At 47.8% G+C, this 16,281-nt stretch overlaps 1 protein-coding gene across 1 annotated transcript in view; it reads right to left on the bottom strand.

Moving 5' to 3' along the window:
- CLCN4 (chloride voltage-gated channel 4) overlaps positions 1 to 16,281 on the bottom strand; it is an 80,919-nt gene that overhangs the window by 50,618 nt on the left and 14,020 nt on the right. Inside the window, exon 3 of the mRNA XM_054472156.2 lies at positions 1,626 to 1,780. Coding sequence (XP_054328131.1) covers positions 1,626 to 1,769 — 144 coding nt within the window. The 5' untranslated portion in view covers positions 1,770 to 1,780. The remainder of the gene's footprint in view (positions 1 to 1,625; positions 1,781 to 16,281) is intronic.

The following is a 16,281-nucleotide window of genomic DNA, read 5'->3' as shown; positions in this document are numbered from 1 at the left end:
GAGTTCCAATAAAACTTTATTTATAAAACGAGGTGCCAGCTGGCTTTGGCCTGCAGGCCGCAGTCTGCTGAGCTGTGCTCTAGAGGGAACCCTGCCTCGACCCCACATTCCTGCACTCTAGAGCCAAGAGGCTGCAACATCTTCATGACTCAGCCTGGCTCCCTACACATTCCCCTCCTCCTTTCGTGCCAGCCCTCGTGAGGCGATATGACATGGTCACACTGTCCATGTCACTCCTCACCCTCGTCTGAAGCAGCTCTCCCCTCACCGCCAGCCCCCATGCCGCTGGCTCACCTCCTACGTGACCTCTCTATAGAGGGTGACCTTGTGAGCAGGCCCCTACACAACAACCTGTCCATTCACAGGGGACTGCTCTTGGTGGGGTCCCCTCTTGTCACAGGCTCCCCATCTGCCTCCCCTGGACCTGGTAACTCTGGGCACTGCCTGGGGTTTTGACCACCTCTTCCCTTCTGTCTCTGTGCACCCAGGCCACCGTGGCTGTTTCTAAAGCTTCAGCCTCCACTTGCACACAGGGACCTCATTCTACCCCCGGCCCTTCCCTCACCCTTGAACCACAGAGTTCTCGCCACCTGTGATCACCCGTCCGCAGTGCAGCTCAAACCAACGCATCTGCACAGAACTCACTGGCCTTCCCCACAGTCTGCCAGTGCCCCCTTGCTTCCTCTAGGCATCAAAGGCATCATCCTCATCAGGCCACAGCCTGGTGTTCTGTGACCCCACTCCCCTCCTGCCCCCAGCACCTCCCCTGAATCCTGTCCGTGGCGCCTCAAAATACCTCTCGATCCTGATCCCCTCTCTCCACCTACACATCACTGCCTTCAGTCTCCTGGACTCATTTCCAAGCTTCCTGTTTCTCCCTTTGCAGCACATCTTTACTGTCTTCTGTGGCTTTCAGCATGAAATACAAACTCCTCTCCACCGCCAGCATGGCCGTTCCCACGTGGCCCTGCTGCCTCCATTTCCACACTCATCCCTATCCCTCTCCCTGCAGGAATCCTCCACCAGATCCTCGGAGCTCCCTGAACTGCCCAGATACATCACATTCTTTCATGCCTCTGTGACTTAAAAAGGGGGGGGCGCTACTGATGTTTAGAATCCTCGCCTTTCCTCTGCCTAGCAAAATCTTAGTCATCTTTCAAGACCCAACTGAAATGTTACCCTTGCTGAAAAACCCTTCCCTAACCGAACCTAAATGATCCCACAGGACTTGACAGATAACCATTGTGTCCATTAAAATATATACTGATTGCCAACTAGACACCAGGCACTGTCATATGTGCTTTCATATACACATAATCTCATTTCCTTTTCAGGCATAATTGCTTCCATCCTCATGGATGAGAAAACAGCGTCCAGAAATGGCACCTGCAAAGTCCCCTCCCTCTCCTCCACACCACAATCCCTCCATATGACACAGCGTCCTGCCCAAAGCTCCTGCTAGTACAATGATCTGCCAATATATCTGCTCCTCCCACTGGCTCTTTTCTTCTTTAGAGCCTAACCCAGCACATGACACGTACGTGGACCTAAGCCCCAGCTCAGTAACTTTTGAATGAAAACATGGCTTAGCCATTTGCAGTGTGTCCTTTCGGAATGCCACCTACCTTCCTGTGTCTGTCGGTGTCCCGTGACTTTTCCCTTAGCCAGTCGATGGTGTGGAAGTCCTCATACGTCCCCACGTCAGGGAACGGCTCATCGAGGAAATCCATCAGGTTTCCAGAGCCACTCATCGCTCCCGCATTGACCATGCTAATTACACCTGGGCAAGAAAACCGGTCGTTAAAGACATGAGCAGGACATGCCACGGACATGGCAGAAGAATAGTCCATGTGCCCTATTTTCTTATATAAGAAAAATCATTTCAGCATAGGCGTCTGTGCTGTAATGAAATATATACACAGTCAATTCTCATTATTCGTGGAGGTTATGCTCTAATAAAGTCACCTCAAACACTGAATTACTGAATACTGAACTACTGTTCCCAAGAGAATACAGGGTTAGGTTCCTGCAAAATCTCTGGTCACGTTTTCATCAAACGATCAAGACGTACCTTGTTTATGTACTTCTGTTTAAAGACACTCTAATAGATATTGCTGAGTTATTAACATTGACCTCACAGCCAGCAGCACTATCACTCATGCCTGAACAAGGCTTCTCCATAAAACATGTCACAGCCCTCTTACACTCAGGAACACCAGACAGCTTCCCAGCACTGCATTGCAGGGCCATTTTAAACAGCAAAATTACCAACTAAAAAAGCACAAAACTGTGAAAAACATGGCACTAAATAGAACATGAAAAGGACCCTTGTTGACAGGAGAGTGGAAGCAGAAAGGCAGAGCATCGCCTTCTCAGACCTCAGCGAGGAACGGGCGCTGCTGGCACTTTTTGTCGCTCTACACACACACATATCTATGAATAACCTCGAAAGCTCCACGAGTATTGATCTGGGGGCTACACATACATTTTAGCCAGCAGGCAAATTTGTAAATATGGAATCTGCAAATGAGGATTAATTAATTACATATATTCCTGGAAAACCTCACATTCTGCAAAAGCAAGGTGTCCAAATGACAAGGCTGGAGGGGCAAATGGGGTTTAAATGAAAATAATGGTAATCAAACCAATAATTGGTTCCTATGGGAGACAAAGCTGACCACTCAGGCAGGCAGCCTATGTGATTGTCATCATGGATATTCAAAATGTATTCCAACAGCACAGTGAAAATGCTGGCAAGACTTTAATGAGCTGGTGGGAGCCCAGGCAATCTGCAGATGGCAGGAGCCCTCTGTGTGAGTGGGGCCACCATGGAGCTGGACAAGGGAGGTGGGACAACCTGCTGCGAGCCAAGAGCCATGAGAAGCTGGTGGCACACTGCCCTGGGCAAGGAGCTCCAGGACAGATGCTCATTTTTAATGTCTTAAAATGCAGTCAAAAGGGCTCCTGCTGCCAGGGCAGTAGCACAGTTGAATGTGTCTTCCTTTCCTGTCCAAGATACTAATTCCACTCCCGCTATTCCAGCTCCCCTCACCTGGAAAACAATCGCGAGTGAACCAACACCATCTCCCATATTCTCCCACCATCAGAGCCTGATCTACAGATTGCACAGGAGCTCATTTCAGCTGTAGAAAATGCTTTGCAGTGGGACCAAGGCTCACCACCAGTTAGCAGAAAAAAGAATACACTCTTACAGAGACAAGAGGTTGGAATATGCACTAAATAAGAATTACTTTGGCAAAGAACATGGAAATTTGAATTATAGGATGAGGACCACAAAAGTGCTGGCATAGATGGTTAAAAATCTGAAGGGTGGTTATAAAAACATTTGAGTGCAGGCTTCTCTCATGTATTTATATATCTAGGGGACTCAACCACGACCCAATGAAACTGCATTTTAATCAAATTGAACAGTCACTATGGGCAAAGTAGGGTAATCACCTTACAAGCAATAAAGTGGTCACAGTGATTGATTTATTGATCATCAGTGCAACTCGGCTGCTTTAAAACTTTAAAAGTTTGAGGTTTGAGCCATGCCAAGTTGAAAACAATACCCCCTGATGAGTGCCCAGGGAAGAATCACATCGCATAAGTCAGTAGCAACCAATGATATGAGGAAGACAGTAAAATTAGAAAGCAAAGATTTCATTCTCATTTATACAAAAACAACATGAAAATAACCTCTTAATATATGTGGGAAAGAAAATCTCTGATGGGAAAAACAAGATGACAGGCTGTTGACCCTCCAAGAGAGCCCTTGTCAGAAAAACCCAGCCAGCAGATAGAATCACAGGGACTTGGACAGTCTATTCAAAAGGAGTTGATACTACCTAAAATGTAACTACATCTCTAGTCAAACAACTACTTCAGGCAATAATGCTTGAAACAAAAAATCACTGTAGAGAACAATCATATCTTTAAACTTTGATGGAACATGCAGTGGTCCTGAGGAAAATAAACAGGCTCTGATCTGCAGAGCCTCAGAGGACTTCCCTGGGGACCCAGAAGGAGGTGGTGGTGTCTATTGTGAGGCTGGGGTTAAAAGATCATCTAGGGACCAGGCACGGTGGCTCACGCCTGTAATCCCAGCACTTTGGGAGGCCGAGGCGGGTGGATCACCTGAGGTCAGGAGTTCAAGACCAGCCTGGCCAACATGGTGAAACCCCGTCTCCACTAAAAATACAAAAATTAGCCAGGTGTGGTGGCAGGCACCTGTAGTCCCAGCTACTCAGGAGGCTGAGGCAGGAGAATCACTTGAACCTGGGAGGTGGAGGTTGCAGTGAACCAAGATTGCACCACCGCACTCCAGCATGGGTGACAGAGTGAGACTCCATCTCAAAGGGGGCAAAAAATCATCTAGGTCCAGCCGACCACAGATTTATGTGTGAGTCCAGCCAAGATCAGCCAACTTTGGCCCAATCCAACCATGCTGCCAACTTGTAGACTTGTGAAAATAATGAATGTTTGTTATTTTAAGCCACTGAGTCCTTTGAAGGAGTTGTTATTCAGCTGCATGATAATAATGGGTTAATAGGTAGAATGAACTTGAGCTCTGAGGGAGAGGAAGGAAGACAGGTCAAGTTAGCTGGAGCAATGCAGACCAACTCTGGGGAGGACTGGAGCAGCCATACATGACAGTAACAATAGTGAGAGGGTGGAGTGGAATTTGCCTCAGTTCAGGCGGGAGGTATCCTGCCTGACAAGAGAACATCTCTCCTACACAACCATTATTTGCCTCCAAAGGAACTGTGGAAGGAATGCAGGACACCTATGTCTTGTAACCAATGCCTCAAGGCAAGAAAGTATCAGTAGGTTTGGTCTCCAAGCATGAAGACCCCAAGAAGTCAGGCTCAAGTTCTTCAACAGCAGATCCTGTCCAGTAAAACTCACTTTACCCAGGTCCCAGTGAAGACAAGCATGTATTAATACAATAGTATTAATGATGTCATTTACAGCTCTGATGTTAAAAGCGACTCTGAATGGGTCAGCTCGCCCTCAGAACAGGGATCTGTAACACTCAAAGGAAACCTGGACTTTTTATGGTTGGGTATTAGCAATAACACAGCAGGTTCTAGAAGATGAAAGAAAGCAGGAAATCACCTACATCAAGATCTAGAAGGACAGATTCTAAGTAGAATCAAGGCTTGGCTGAATATAAAAATGCTACCCTAGGTGAATCATGGTTATCCATGTTTGACCAAAAATGTCAGGTAGAAACCCGTATCTTTGAATGTGCTTTTCTCTTCTACCTTGAACCTTCTCCTCTGCCTTGAAAGCTCCTGTTCACACTGCAGAACCCTGTTCTGTTTCACCCTATCTGTGGAGCTTGCATTAATTTCCCCAGACACAGTTGGGGCATCCTCTTTAGCCATCCCAAAGGATTCTTCTTTTTCTTTCTTTTTTTTTTTTTCACGGTCTCACTCTGTCACCCACGCTAGAGTGCAGTGGCACAATCACAGCTCAACACAGCCTCAACCTCCCACACTCAAGCGATCCTCCTGCCTCAGCCTCTTGAGAAGATGGGACCACAGATGCATGCCACCACACTGGCTAATTTTCTTTATTATCTGTAGAGATGGGGTCTCACTATGTTGCCCAGGCTGGTCTCAAACTCCTGGGCTCAAACAATCCTCCTACCTCAGCCTCCCAAAATGCTGGGATTACAGGTGTGAGCCACTGCACGCAGCCCATCATATCTTCATCTATCCTGGTACTGGGGTCTCAATGGACTCAGCAAGACCATCCTCACCCAGGGTCTTTCACAAGGTCTTGGTTAGACAGGGGCTGGGGCTGGCATCATCCGAAGGCTTGTTCACTCACACATCTGGTGCCTGGGCCAAGAGACTCAACAGCTGGAGACTAGAACAGCTGGGGTTCCCAGGCCTCTCTCTCTTTCCATGTGGCATCCCCACATGGTCTCTTCAGCATGTGACTTTGGGTTGCAGTATTTCTTTTCTTTTCTTTCTTTCTTTTTTTTTTTTTTTGAGATGGAGTTTCACTCTTGTTGCCCAGGCTGGAGTGCAATGGTGCAATCTCAGCTCACCGCAACCTCCGCCTCCCGGGTTCAAGCTATTCTCCTGCCTCAGCCTCCCAAGTAGCTGGGATTACAGGCATGCGCCACCACGCCCAGCTAATTTTGTATTTTTAGTAGAGGTGGTGTTTCTCCATGTTGGTCAGGCTGGTTTCAAACTCCCGACCTCAGGTGATCCGCCCACCTCGGCATCCCAAAGTGCTGGGATTACAGGCGTGAGCCACTGAGCCCGGCTGGGTGGCAGTATATCTCACCCAGAGGCTCTGGGCCCCAAAGCAAGTGTGTTAAGAGAGAGAGACCAGGCAGAAGCTGTATCACCTTGCGTGGCTCAGCCTCAGAAGTCAGGTACCATCCCTTTTGCCACTTGCTCTTCATTGAGGCAGTCACAAAATCCCACCCAGGTTCAAGGAGAGAGAAAGTAGACTCTACCTCTTGATGAGGAAATGGCAAAGTTCTAGATGAGCATTCAGAAGTCAGAGGTATTATTGTGGCTATTTTTTTAAAACACACAACCAACCCCCCAACTTACAAAACTTCTTGACAAACACAGAAAAGTATCAAGAAAAAAAATAAGGATTACCCATCATCATGCCCTTGATAACTCCCATAACCTGTTGGTATGTTTTCTTCGTAGATGTATTTTAAAACAAATTGGCAGTATGAGATATTTGGATCTTCAGTATTGTACTTTGTCCCTCTATATTCTGATGTTCATCACGAGAGAAGCAGCATCACACGCATACTGGTTAAAACACAGACTCCAGAACAGCGCTGCATGAGTTCAGATCTCAGCTCTGCCACTTACTACCCGTGTGACCTTAAGCAAGCTGTTGGACCTTTCTTACTGTGCCTCAGTCTCCCCCATCTATGAAGTAGGAATTGCAGCACTACCTGCCTCAGGGTGCTGTGAAGAAGACGGAATGAGCTGACATTTGTAAAGCAAATTTGTGCCTGGCATGTGGTTAGCGCTTCATAAATGTTTGTTAAAATGAAAATCATGTTTCATGAAAACACCCCTTCCTTATCCCCCTGCATGTTGCCTTGTTTCTGAAGTTGATCTGCTCACTCCTCTGCTGTCTGTAGCTGATAGAGGGGACCTGATGGACTCCAGGTCTGCTCAGGGAGATTGTGGTGGTCTAACTGAGCTTCTGGGGGACCTTCTGGGGGATTCCACTTACCAAGGATCAGTGAGGCCATTAAAACATGAATCTATGCCTGACATTCGAAGTAGCTTTTCCTAAAAACTCCTCAAAGCATTTACTTTGAGGAGACTGTTTAGACTGTTTTCTTTCAAATCTGAAATACCTCTATTCAAAGTGGCAAGGACCACTAACCAAGAGACTTACTTGTACGACTCCCAAGTATGGGTGTGTGACTACAGCTGACCCTCTCTGCCCCTCTCTCAAAAGCCAGGACCCTGGGATGCTCCCTCCCCTGCCCCTTCACCCCAGTACGTGGCACAGGCAATGAAACTTAGCACCAGCCCCTTTCACCCTCGCAGGGACAAGCAAACCTTTTCTCATTAATTAAAACTGTTTGTCTCTGCCACAGATAATGTTTAGGCCTGGGACTTTACAGAAAGTTCAGCGCTATCTTCACTGCCAGCTGTGATTATCTGTCATTACAGAGCAGAAAATCCTAAGAAATACACTCTTCAGTGTCAGTGAAAGGAAAACCTTGAGATCCTCTGGGTGGTCATCTCACACCCCCAAAAGGGATCCTCTCAAAAGTTATCACAATATTTGCAACCATTATGGCCCTTAACATCTAGAAGTGGGGACTAAGAAGTTTAATTCAGAAGAGATTGAGAACTATATATAAAAAGCAACCTACAGGTAAGCAGTGAAGTCTTTTTAATGTTTTTGTTTTGTTTTGTTTTTGTTGTTTGTTTGTTTGTTTTTTACTTTTCCATTTCTTTGGCTGTGAAGCAATGAAGTCTTGGAGGAACCAGCAAGGAGCCGACATCCCAGGCTCAGCTATGGGAATGGGCCCCAGTGGCTACTACAAAGATTCCCATTCCCCTCCAATCAGACCAAAGGAAAACAGACATCAGGAAAATGGGGGTGAAGTCAGGCATAACCACAGGAAAAGTCCAGGAAGCAAGTTATCTAGGATCTTTTAGTTTATCCTGTTTTTCTGAGAACTGCAGTTTTAGTAAACAAAAGTAGCAAAATTAACATGCCCATGTTAGCTACATTCTAGAAACTGCTCTGTGCTACTCAACTGGCTTGGATCTAGAGGAAGGGTCTGGATTACCTGGGGGAAGTCAGGCATTCCCCCTGCCTGTCAACTTTCAAGATATCTGCATTTGGAGGAGTAGCAGGAAGAATGGACGAGGTGGCTGTCACCTTGAGACCTTTTCCTTCTGACTTGTACAGATACACACAGGTCTGTAGCAGCAATCTCTTACAGCATTTTTAAAGAGGTAATTCACATACCATAAGATGTACTCTTTTAAAGTGTACAATTCAGTGGTTTACAGGAAATTCACAAGGCTGTCCAATCATTATCACTATCCAATTCCAGAACATTTTCATCCCCCTAAAAGTGACCCCCTACCCATTAGCAATCACTTCCTTCTCCCAGCCTAGGCAGCCACTAATGTACTTTCCATCCTATGCGTTTGCCTATTCTGGACATTTCATATAAGTGGAATCATGCAGTATGTGGCCTCTTGCATCTGGCTTCTTCCACCTAGCATAATGCTTTCAAGGTTTATCCAGGCTGTGGCGCGTATCAGTGCTTCACCCCTTTTTATTTATTGCTGAATAAGATTCCATTGTGTGGCTGTATCACATTTTGTTTATCCACTCATCAGCTGACGGCCATTTGGGTTGTTTCTACTTTTGGGCTATTATGAATAAGGCTGTTAGGAACATCTGTGTACAAGTCTTTGCATGGACATATGTTTTCATTTCTCTTGGGTATATGCCCAGGAGTGGATTGCTGGGTCAGATGGGAACTCTGTTTAACCTTCTGAGGAGCTGCCAGACTGAAATCACTTTTCTTGAGTAAGCTTTTTATTGAAGTAAACATCTATTCGTAAAATGCAAAAATCATAAATGAACAGCTCCACACATTTTCACAAAGGGAATTCACCCATGTATAGAGCACTCAGATCATGGGACGAAACATGACCAGCCCCTAGACACCACTTCAAGCCCCCGCTAGTCCCTGACCCACCCCAAAGGGTAACCACTATCCCGACCCTCACACTATAGATTACTGTTGCCTGCTTCTGAACTTTAAAGAAATGAAATCTTGTTTCCAGCTTCTTTCATTCTATATTATGTTGCAAGATCTACCCATGTTGTTCAGTGTAACTATCTGTTCATTCTCTTTGCCCTGTAACAGGGACCACCAAACTTTTTCTGTGAGGGGCCACAGAGTAAATATTTGAAGCTTTCTGGGCCATGCAGTCTCTGTCGAGACTACTCAGCTCCACCGCTGTCATTGGAAAGGAGCCAGAGCCCATAGACACATCAATGCCTGGTGCTGTGTTTCAATAAAACTTTATTCACAGACACTGAAATATGAATTCCATATCATCTTTATGTGTTGCAAAATATTATTCTTTTGGTTTTTTCTCAACCATATAAAAATGCAAAAACCATTCTTAGCTCAGCAGGTAGTGAGCTGGAGTTGGCCCACAGGATCACGAACTTGGCCGACTCCTGTTTCACAGTATCTGACTGAGGAATCAGCCCCAATGTAGTTATCCATTCTTCTGCGGGTGACACTTGGGTGATTTCCCATTTGGAGCCGTTACACTTCGTGCTGCCATCAGTATTTACACCGCCCATAAAACGCTGTGGTTGAAGCCCTTCCACCTGTTCCCTCTGTCCTCTGCCCGGCAGTGGCCAGGTGCCACAGAATCTGCCAATGTTTATGCCAGTATTCCCCTCCCAAATCAGACCATGTCAGATTATTTGCCAACTTGCTCTATTAGCTAATTCCCAGATGACTTGGACAGATGGAACAGAAAGTCATAACTCAGATTAAAAGATTAAGAGTCTCCAACAAGCAAGGAAGGCCATCCTAGAGGCGAGTCCTGGCAGGGTCCCCTGCCAGCGTGGGCAGGGTAGAAAATGCTACTAAAACCACCTCCGGCTCTCATGAGCCTCTCCCACAAGCTGTTCCTGCCCCTTGCTCCTTCCTGTTTCCTCGTAGTAACTTAACTGATAGGGGTTTGCAAATGTTTCCCAGAAAGGGCCAGATGGGAAATCTTTTCACCTTGCGGGCCATATGCCATATAGTCTCCATTGCGATTACTGGACTGTGCCATTGTACAGCAGAGCAGCCATGGACAATATGGAAATGAAGGGATGTGGCTGCCTGCTGATAACACTTTATTTACAAAAACAGGAACGGGCTGGATCTGGCCTGCAGGCTGTGCTTTGCCGGCCCCTGCTTTACACCATGGGTGTTTATTGGGCATGTGCTACCTGCCAGGCCACCATCCAAGGCACCAGAGCTACCAGCACATTTGCGGCCCTCACCTCCCAACAAAATCCACCAAACAAATCATCGTGACCCACGGGGACAAGTACAATATAAAGACAAGTGGCCACAGTCATTACCCTTAGGATTATTTAAGGGAAGGAATGAGTTTCCAGAAGCCCAACAATGCAACTAAAGGATGTCACTATCAACATTTCAACCTTAAAGCTTTGGGAAAATAAAAATGAGTTCCTATTATACACACACACACACAGACACACACACACACACACATACAGAGAGAGAGAGAGAGAGGGAGGGAGGGAGAGAGAGAGAGACGGAGAGAGAGAGGGAGAGGGAGGGAGGAAGGGACAGAGAGGGAGAGAGAGAGGGAGAGGGAGGGAGGAAGGGAGAGAGAGGGAGAGAGAGAGGGAGAGGGAGGGAGGAAGGGAGAGAGAGGGAGAGAGAGAGGGAGAGGGAGGGAGGGAGAGAGAGAGAGAGGGAGGGAGGGAGAGAGAGAGAGAGGGAGGGAGGGAGAGGGAGGGAGGGAGAGAGAGAGGTTTCTGTGAGATCCTAGAATCAGAAAAGTTTCTCCAAGTAATTAGTGATCTGAATGCTTCAAGATTCCGGGTGCCTTGGCTCATGAATAAAAATATGATCATACCATAGCGCTAACAAAGTGTTCAAGATCATCACAGTTACCTGTAGTGTTCACATGACACCATGAAGAGCATAAGACACAACAGAAATTCTAGAACACACAGCCAGAGGAGAGGGCCCAAGAACATCAAGTTCAGAGACAGGCCATGGTCAGATCGCAACTAAAAATTAACATCTCAAAAGCTTCATTTCTTACAGATTTTCCAGGAGCCCCAGTGACTCATCACAAGCAGCCTTTACCGAGTTGCTTTTCTTCCAACCTTGTGGATTACGAGAGGTGCTGGGCTCAGTGGCTGCTGGCTGCCAGTTCCTTGGTGCTGGGAGCCCCTAGTCTCAGAGGGGGTTTCATTGCAACCCAAGACGACTGCTGGTTCAGCTCCTGCTGGTCCAACAAGCCTGTATGAGGAATGCTTCCCCCTTTTTCCATCTCCTCCAACCTGTAACTCCTACCTCGTCAGAAAGAGAAGGCAGGACAACCCTCCCAAGCCTACCAGGCCTCACCTGCCATCCTCCCCACGGCCTTCAGACCCTTAGCTGGAGCTCCTACCCAGGTCACCACAACCTCCTAACCGCGTAGCCCACCGCTCCAGCTCTGCCCAAGTAATGCCAAGGTAATTCCCTCTCTGACCCATGGCCGTTCCTCTGTCAACTTCAGTGGCTTCTCATCTACCCACCCTTTGACTCAAGCACTTCCCAAAGTATGCTTGCAATGAGTAAACACAGAATACAGAGCAAAAGAATCCGGATGCATCCAAATACGCTGTGTGATCCCGTTTACATCATGTTCAAAAACGGGCAGAAGTAAATTAACAAAGCTCAGGAACCAGAATTCTTTGGTAAATCTACAAAGAAAAGTAGAGATGTAAACACAATAGAAGTCAGGAGAGTATTTCAACGGGCAGGGAGGTGAGGGGACTGGGGAGGGGACAAAAGATGACAGCAGCAACAGTCTTTCCTGACTTGAGCAGAGGCACGATGACACAGTGTTCCTTTTACAATTCGTTCAGCTATATGGCAGTGTAGGGCAGCCTGGAGGGGAGGAAGAGCTCAAGGAGGTGACAGAAAGGTAGGGCTGACAGCAGGGCACAGGGTGGGGGGAATTAGGGAGCAACTGGGCTCCACAGGTTGCCATGGGTGTCACCAGCCCTGCTGAGCTGCAGTCTGCTCACCTGTAATATGGGTTAACAAGACCACCTCCTAGGATGGTCCTGAAGACTGTTTACAAAATGCCTGCCCTGGAACAGGGCCCAGCTGTTCGTTGCCACACAACAGATATTTGCTAAATGAGCTTGTTATTGGGTGAAGGGTCAGTGGAGGACTTGGGTTCGTAAAGGGGTGCTAGAGTGGTCCAAAATAGCCATTTGTGCCTCCCTCAGAACTCTCCCAGTCTCCTTCAATTGCTAACAAAGCTGGCCCCTGGCCCCGGATGTGGCACAGAACCCAATCTGGCCAATGACAGTGCTCCAACCACCAGGCACAATGACTGGCTATGGGGATGAGTGTGGGACCCATGCAGGGCTGCACACATGGACGAGGAGGAGAAAGGAAGTCTCTCTTTCCAGGGCAGTAGCTAACTTGGAGCCACCAACCCTACCAAGGGTCTACGAAGGGAAGGAATGAGGCCAGAGGCAGACACCAAAGTGTCCCCTGGAGATCATTCTGCCCCCAGGGGACGCCTGACAGTGCCTGGAGACATCCTTGGTTATCACCTCTGGGGAGGGGGATTGCTATGGCATGAACTGGGTAGAAGCCAGAGATGCTGCCCAACGTCCTAAATGCACAGGACGACCTGCACAGAGAAGAATGATCTAGCCCCAAATGACCACAGTGGCAAGTTGAGACAGCTAGAGAACAAACAAGCCAGAGACCCAGACAGACGCCTTCCAGTTCCTGAGCCCAGGCTCCCTACATTCCAGCAGATTCCCTGGGTTTCTTTCCCAGCTTACGTCACCTAGACCAGCGCTTCTCATATGACAATGCACATGCGCATCCCCTGGGCTTCTGGTTAAACTGCAGGTGCTGATTCAGCAGGTCTGGGGCATGGCTGAGGCTCGAATTTCTCACAAGCTCCCGCCCCCGCAGAGGCACTTTGGAGAATGGCCAGGAGGTAACAAAGAAAGAAAAGAGACTGGGCTGCCTTCAGATTATCGGGGAGCCAGGAGCAGAGGACAGAGAAAGAGCCACACAGGGAGGAGATTAAGCAGTCACGTGCCTGGGAGGCTGGGGAAGGAGAATTCCAGAAGGGTACTGCCAGGGAACCCCACGGTTCCCAGCCTGGGGTGTGCAGCCGAACCACGTGGGAGCATTCAGAAAGCCCAAGGAGCAGGCCCCGCCCAGAGTCATTAAACCGGGGTCCCTGGGGCAGCGCCCAGGCATCAGCATTTTTAAAAGCTCCCCAGGTGCTGCCAATGTGCGGCCTCGGGTGAGATCTGACTCCGACCTGGATGAGCCATGCATCCCTCAGGGTCTTATTAAGCAGCAGATTCTGATCCTGGAGAGCTGGGGTGTGGCCCAAGAGTGCATTTGAGACGCCGAATTTCTAAGGCACTCCCAAGCGATGCCTGAGACCACCACACGAGGCTCTAGGAAGATTGGTTTCATCTGGCGGTTGGCAGGGTCTTGGAGATGTCTGAGAGGGGAGGGGAAGAGGGCAGTCTTGCAGTTAGTTGCCTTTGAAGAATGTCGCCAGGCTGCAAGGCCTGCATTACCGTGATCGTCATCAGACTGTGTCATTTCACTCCTTCCTGCTCCAGCTTCAAAGCTTCCCCACAAGCGCCTCCTCCGGGGTCTCCTGCTCCTCGAATAACATAACATGCTTAAGAAATGCAATCCAACACAAATTAATAGCCATCTTCAAATTATACAACAGAGCACTGTTCTCTTAATTTACTTGTGTGGAAGGAGGGAAAAAAATGTTCTGGCATGAATGTTTGAGGCTATAGCAAACATTTGTTTATCTGCCTATTCACGCTGCTCAGAACTGAAAGATTAGAAGTGGAAGTTTAAAATACAGCAAATGTACCAGGATTTTCTGCCCCCGCAATGCTCACACACACACACGCATGTCCTCTGTCTCTCTCTCTCTCTCACACACACACACAAACACACGCACTTTCCCATTTCTCCAATGAGCAGACACAGGAAAGAGGCATCTACCTAAGGAGGTTAGAGGGAAGCCTTGACCTCGGTGTCTTCAATCACAGTTACAATACTGCCACACGACCCCAGGCATGTGAACTACCCTATACACACGGCTCTGTTGTCCCCATCCAATTTCTAGAATAACTACTGTATCTGATGCTGCCAGCGCCCCACTCATATCACTCAAAACCTTCCAGTAAGCTCTAGCTAATTTCCAACCAAATTGCTTAGTCTGAGGTCACTGTCATTGTTTTGAGACCCACAGAAGGTGGCTCTGCTCACATGGCATGCCTGAAGTGCATTATTGGGAGTAGGTATTAATCGATGACTCTCAAGAACTGACTCTCGAGGGAAAAGGCTTGTGGGGCAAAGTCTGGAGAAAACCAGACATCTTCAAATGTCCTACTCCCTTGTCCCTTGAATAAGATTATTTCAAGGCATGTGCTTTGTACCTGCACAGAGAACACATAATATAGCAGACCTGAGACTGCTCTCCTTAGAAAGGCCTGTTTGCAAGGTTGGCCCTTGGCTGGCATCCGGGAATTTGTATTTTGGGAGGGTTCTCACCACTCCCAGAGCTGGTAAGAGTGGTTCACTGTGCCTAAACTCTTTGTCCAAATACTGTGATGTATGCTGAATGCCTGCTTTCTCTCTGGGAGTCTGGAATTTTGATGTGTGCTAGGCAGAGGGTGCCTATGTGAGCAGCCCCCAATACAAATCCCAAGCACTGAGTCTCTAAGGACCTTCCCTGGTGGACATTTCACACATGTTGTCTCAAGTCCACCATGGGCAGGAGTAGGCATGTTCTGTGTGACTCCACTGGGAGAGGACTCTTGGAGGCACGTGCCTGCTTTTCTCCAGACTTCGCCCCATAAGCCTTTTCCCTTTGTTGATTTTTCCCTGTGTCCTCTTGCTTTACTAAATCATAGCCATGCATATGACAAGTGTCAAGTTTTATGAGCCCTCCTAGGAAATCACCGGACCCAGAGGTGATCTTGGGGGCCCATGACACAGCGAGCACCATTTCCTAGAGTTTCCAAAGTGTGGAATTAAGCTCCAGTCGCCCATTGCGTGACATTAACAGCCCGGCCCTAATGGCTGCCTTCCTTTCCTAGTCTCACTTCCCCACTCCCCTCCCAAATCAACTTGCACCAGAAACCTCATTTCAGGTTCCACTTCTGCAAGGACCCAAATGAAGGCAGCATCACATGGCATTTTATATTTCTTCAGCCAGTTATGCCCTTGCCTGTGTAAACCCATGTGAGTGATCTTTACCCCTCCTACACAAATGGGCAAAACCTAGGGCTAGGCAAACAGTTATTAGAAATGACATCAAAAACACGATCCATAAAAGAAATAAAGTAGTAAGCTGTACTAGTTGGGCAAAGTAAAACTTTCCCTTCATTTAAGAATTCAGAGCCGGACGCGGTGGCTCACATCTGTAACCCCGGCACTTTGAGAGGCTGAGGTGGGTGGATCACCTGAGGTCAGGAGCTCTAGACCAGCCTGACCAACATGGTAAAAGTCCATCTCTACTAAAAATACAAAAATTAGCCAAGCATGGCGGTGGGCACCTGTAATCCCAGCAGCTACTCTGGAGGCTGAGGCAAGAGAATCTTATGAACCCGGGAGGCGGAGGTTGCAGTGAGCCAAGATCACGCCACTGCACTCCAGCCTGGGTGACACAGCGAGACTCTGTCTCAAAAAAAAAAAAAAAAAAAAATTCAGAAAAACTCCCTAATATACTTTATTGATTGCCGACAAAGATCAGTCCCCTAACAAAAGGGTCCAAGCTGTGCTGAGGCTTCTGGCAATTAGGGGACAACGTGGGCACTAAAATGGCCTGTCCTAGGCTTCCCGACAGAACCCTGATGGCTTATCACCGTCTAAACCAGTGGTTCTTCAGCTTGAACGTGCATCAGCATTACCAGGAGGGTTGGGGAAACCCAGACTGTCAGGTCCCACCCTCAGAGTTTCAGATCCAGCAAGGC

The sequence above is a fragment of the Pongo pygmaeus genome, chromosome X (assembly GCF_028885625.2).
Source record: "Pongo pygmaeus isolate AG05252 chromosome X, NHGRI_mPonPyg2-v2.0_pri, whole genome shotgun sequence".
Taxonomy (NCBI): domain Eukaryota; kingdom Metazoa; phylum Chordata; class Mammalia; order Primates; family Hominidae; genus Pongo; species Pongo pygmaeus.
Note: the sequence above shows the minus strand (reverse complement) of the source record. Positions and strands in the feature narration are given on the sequence as shown.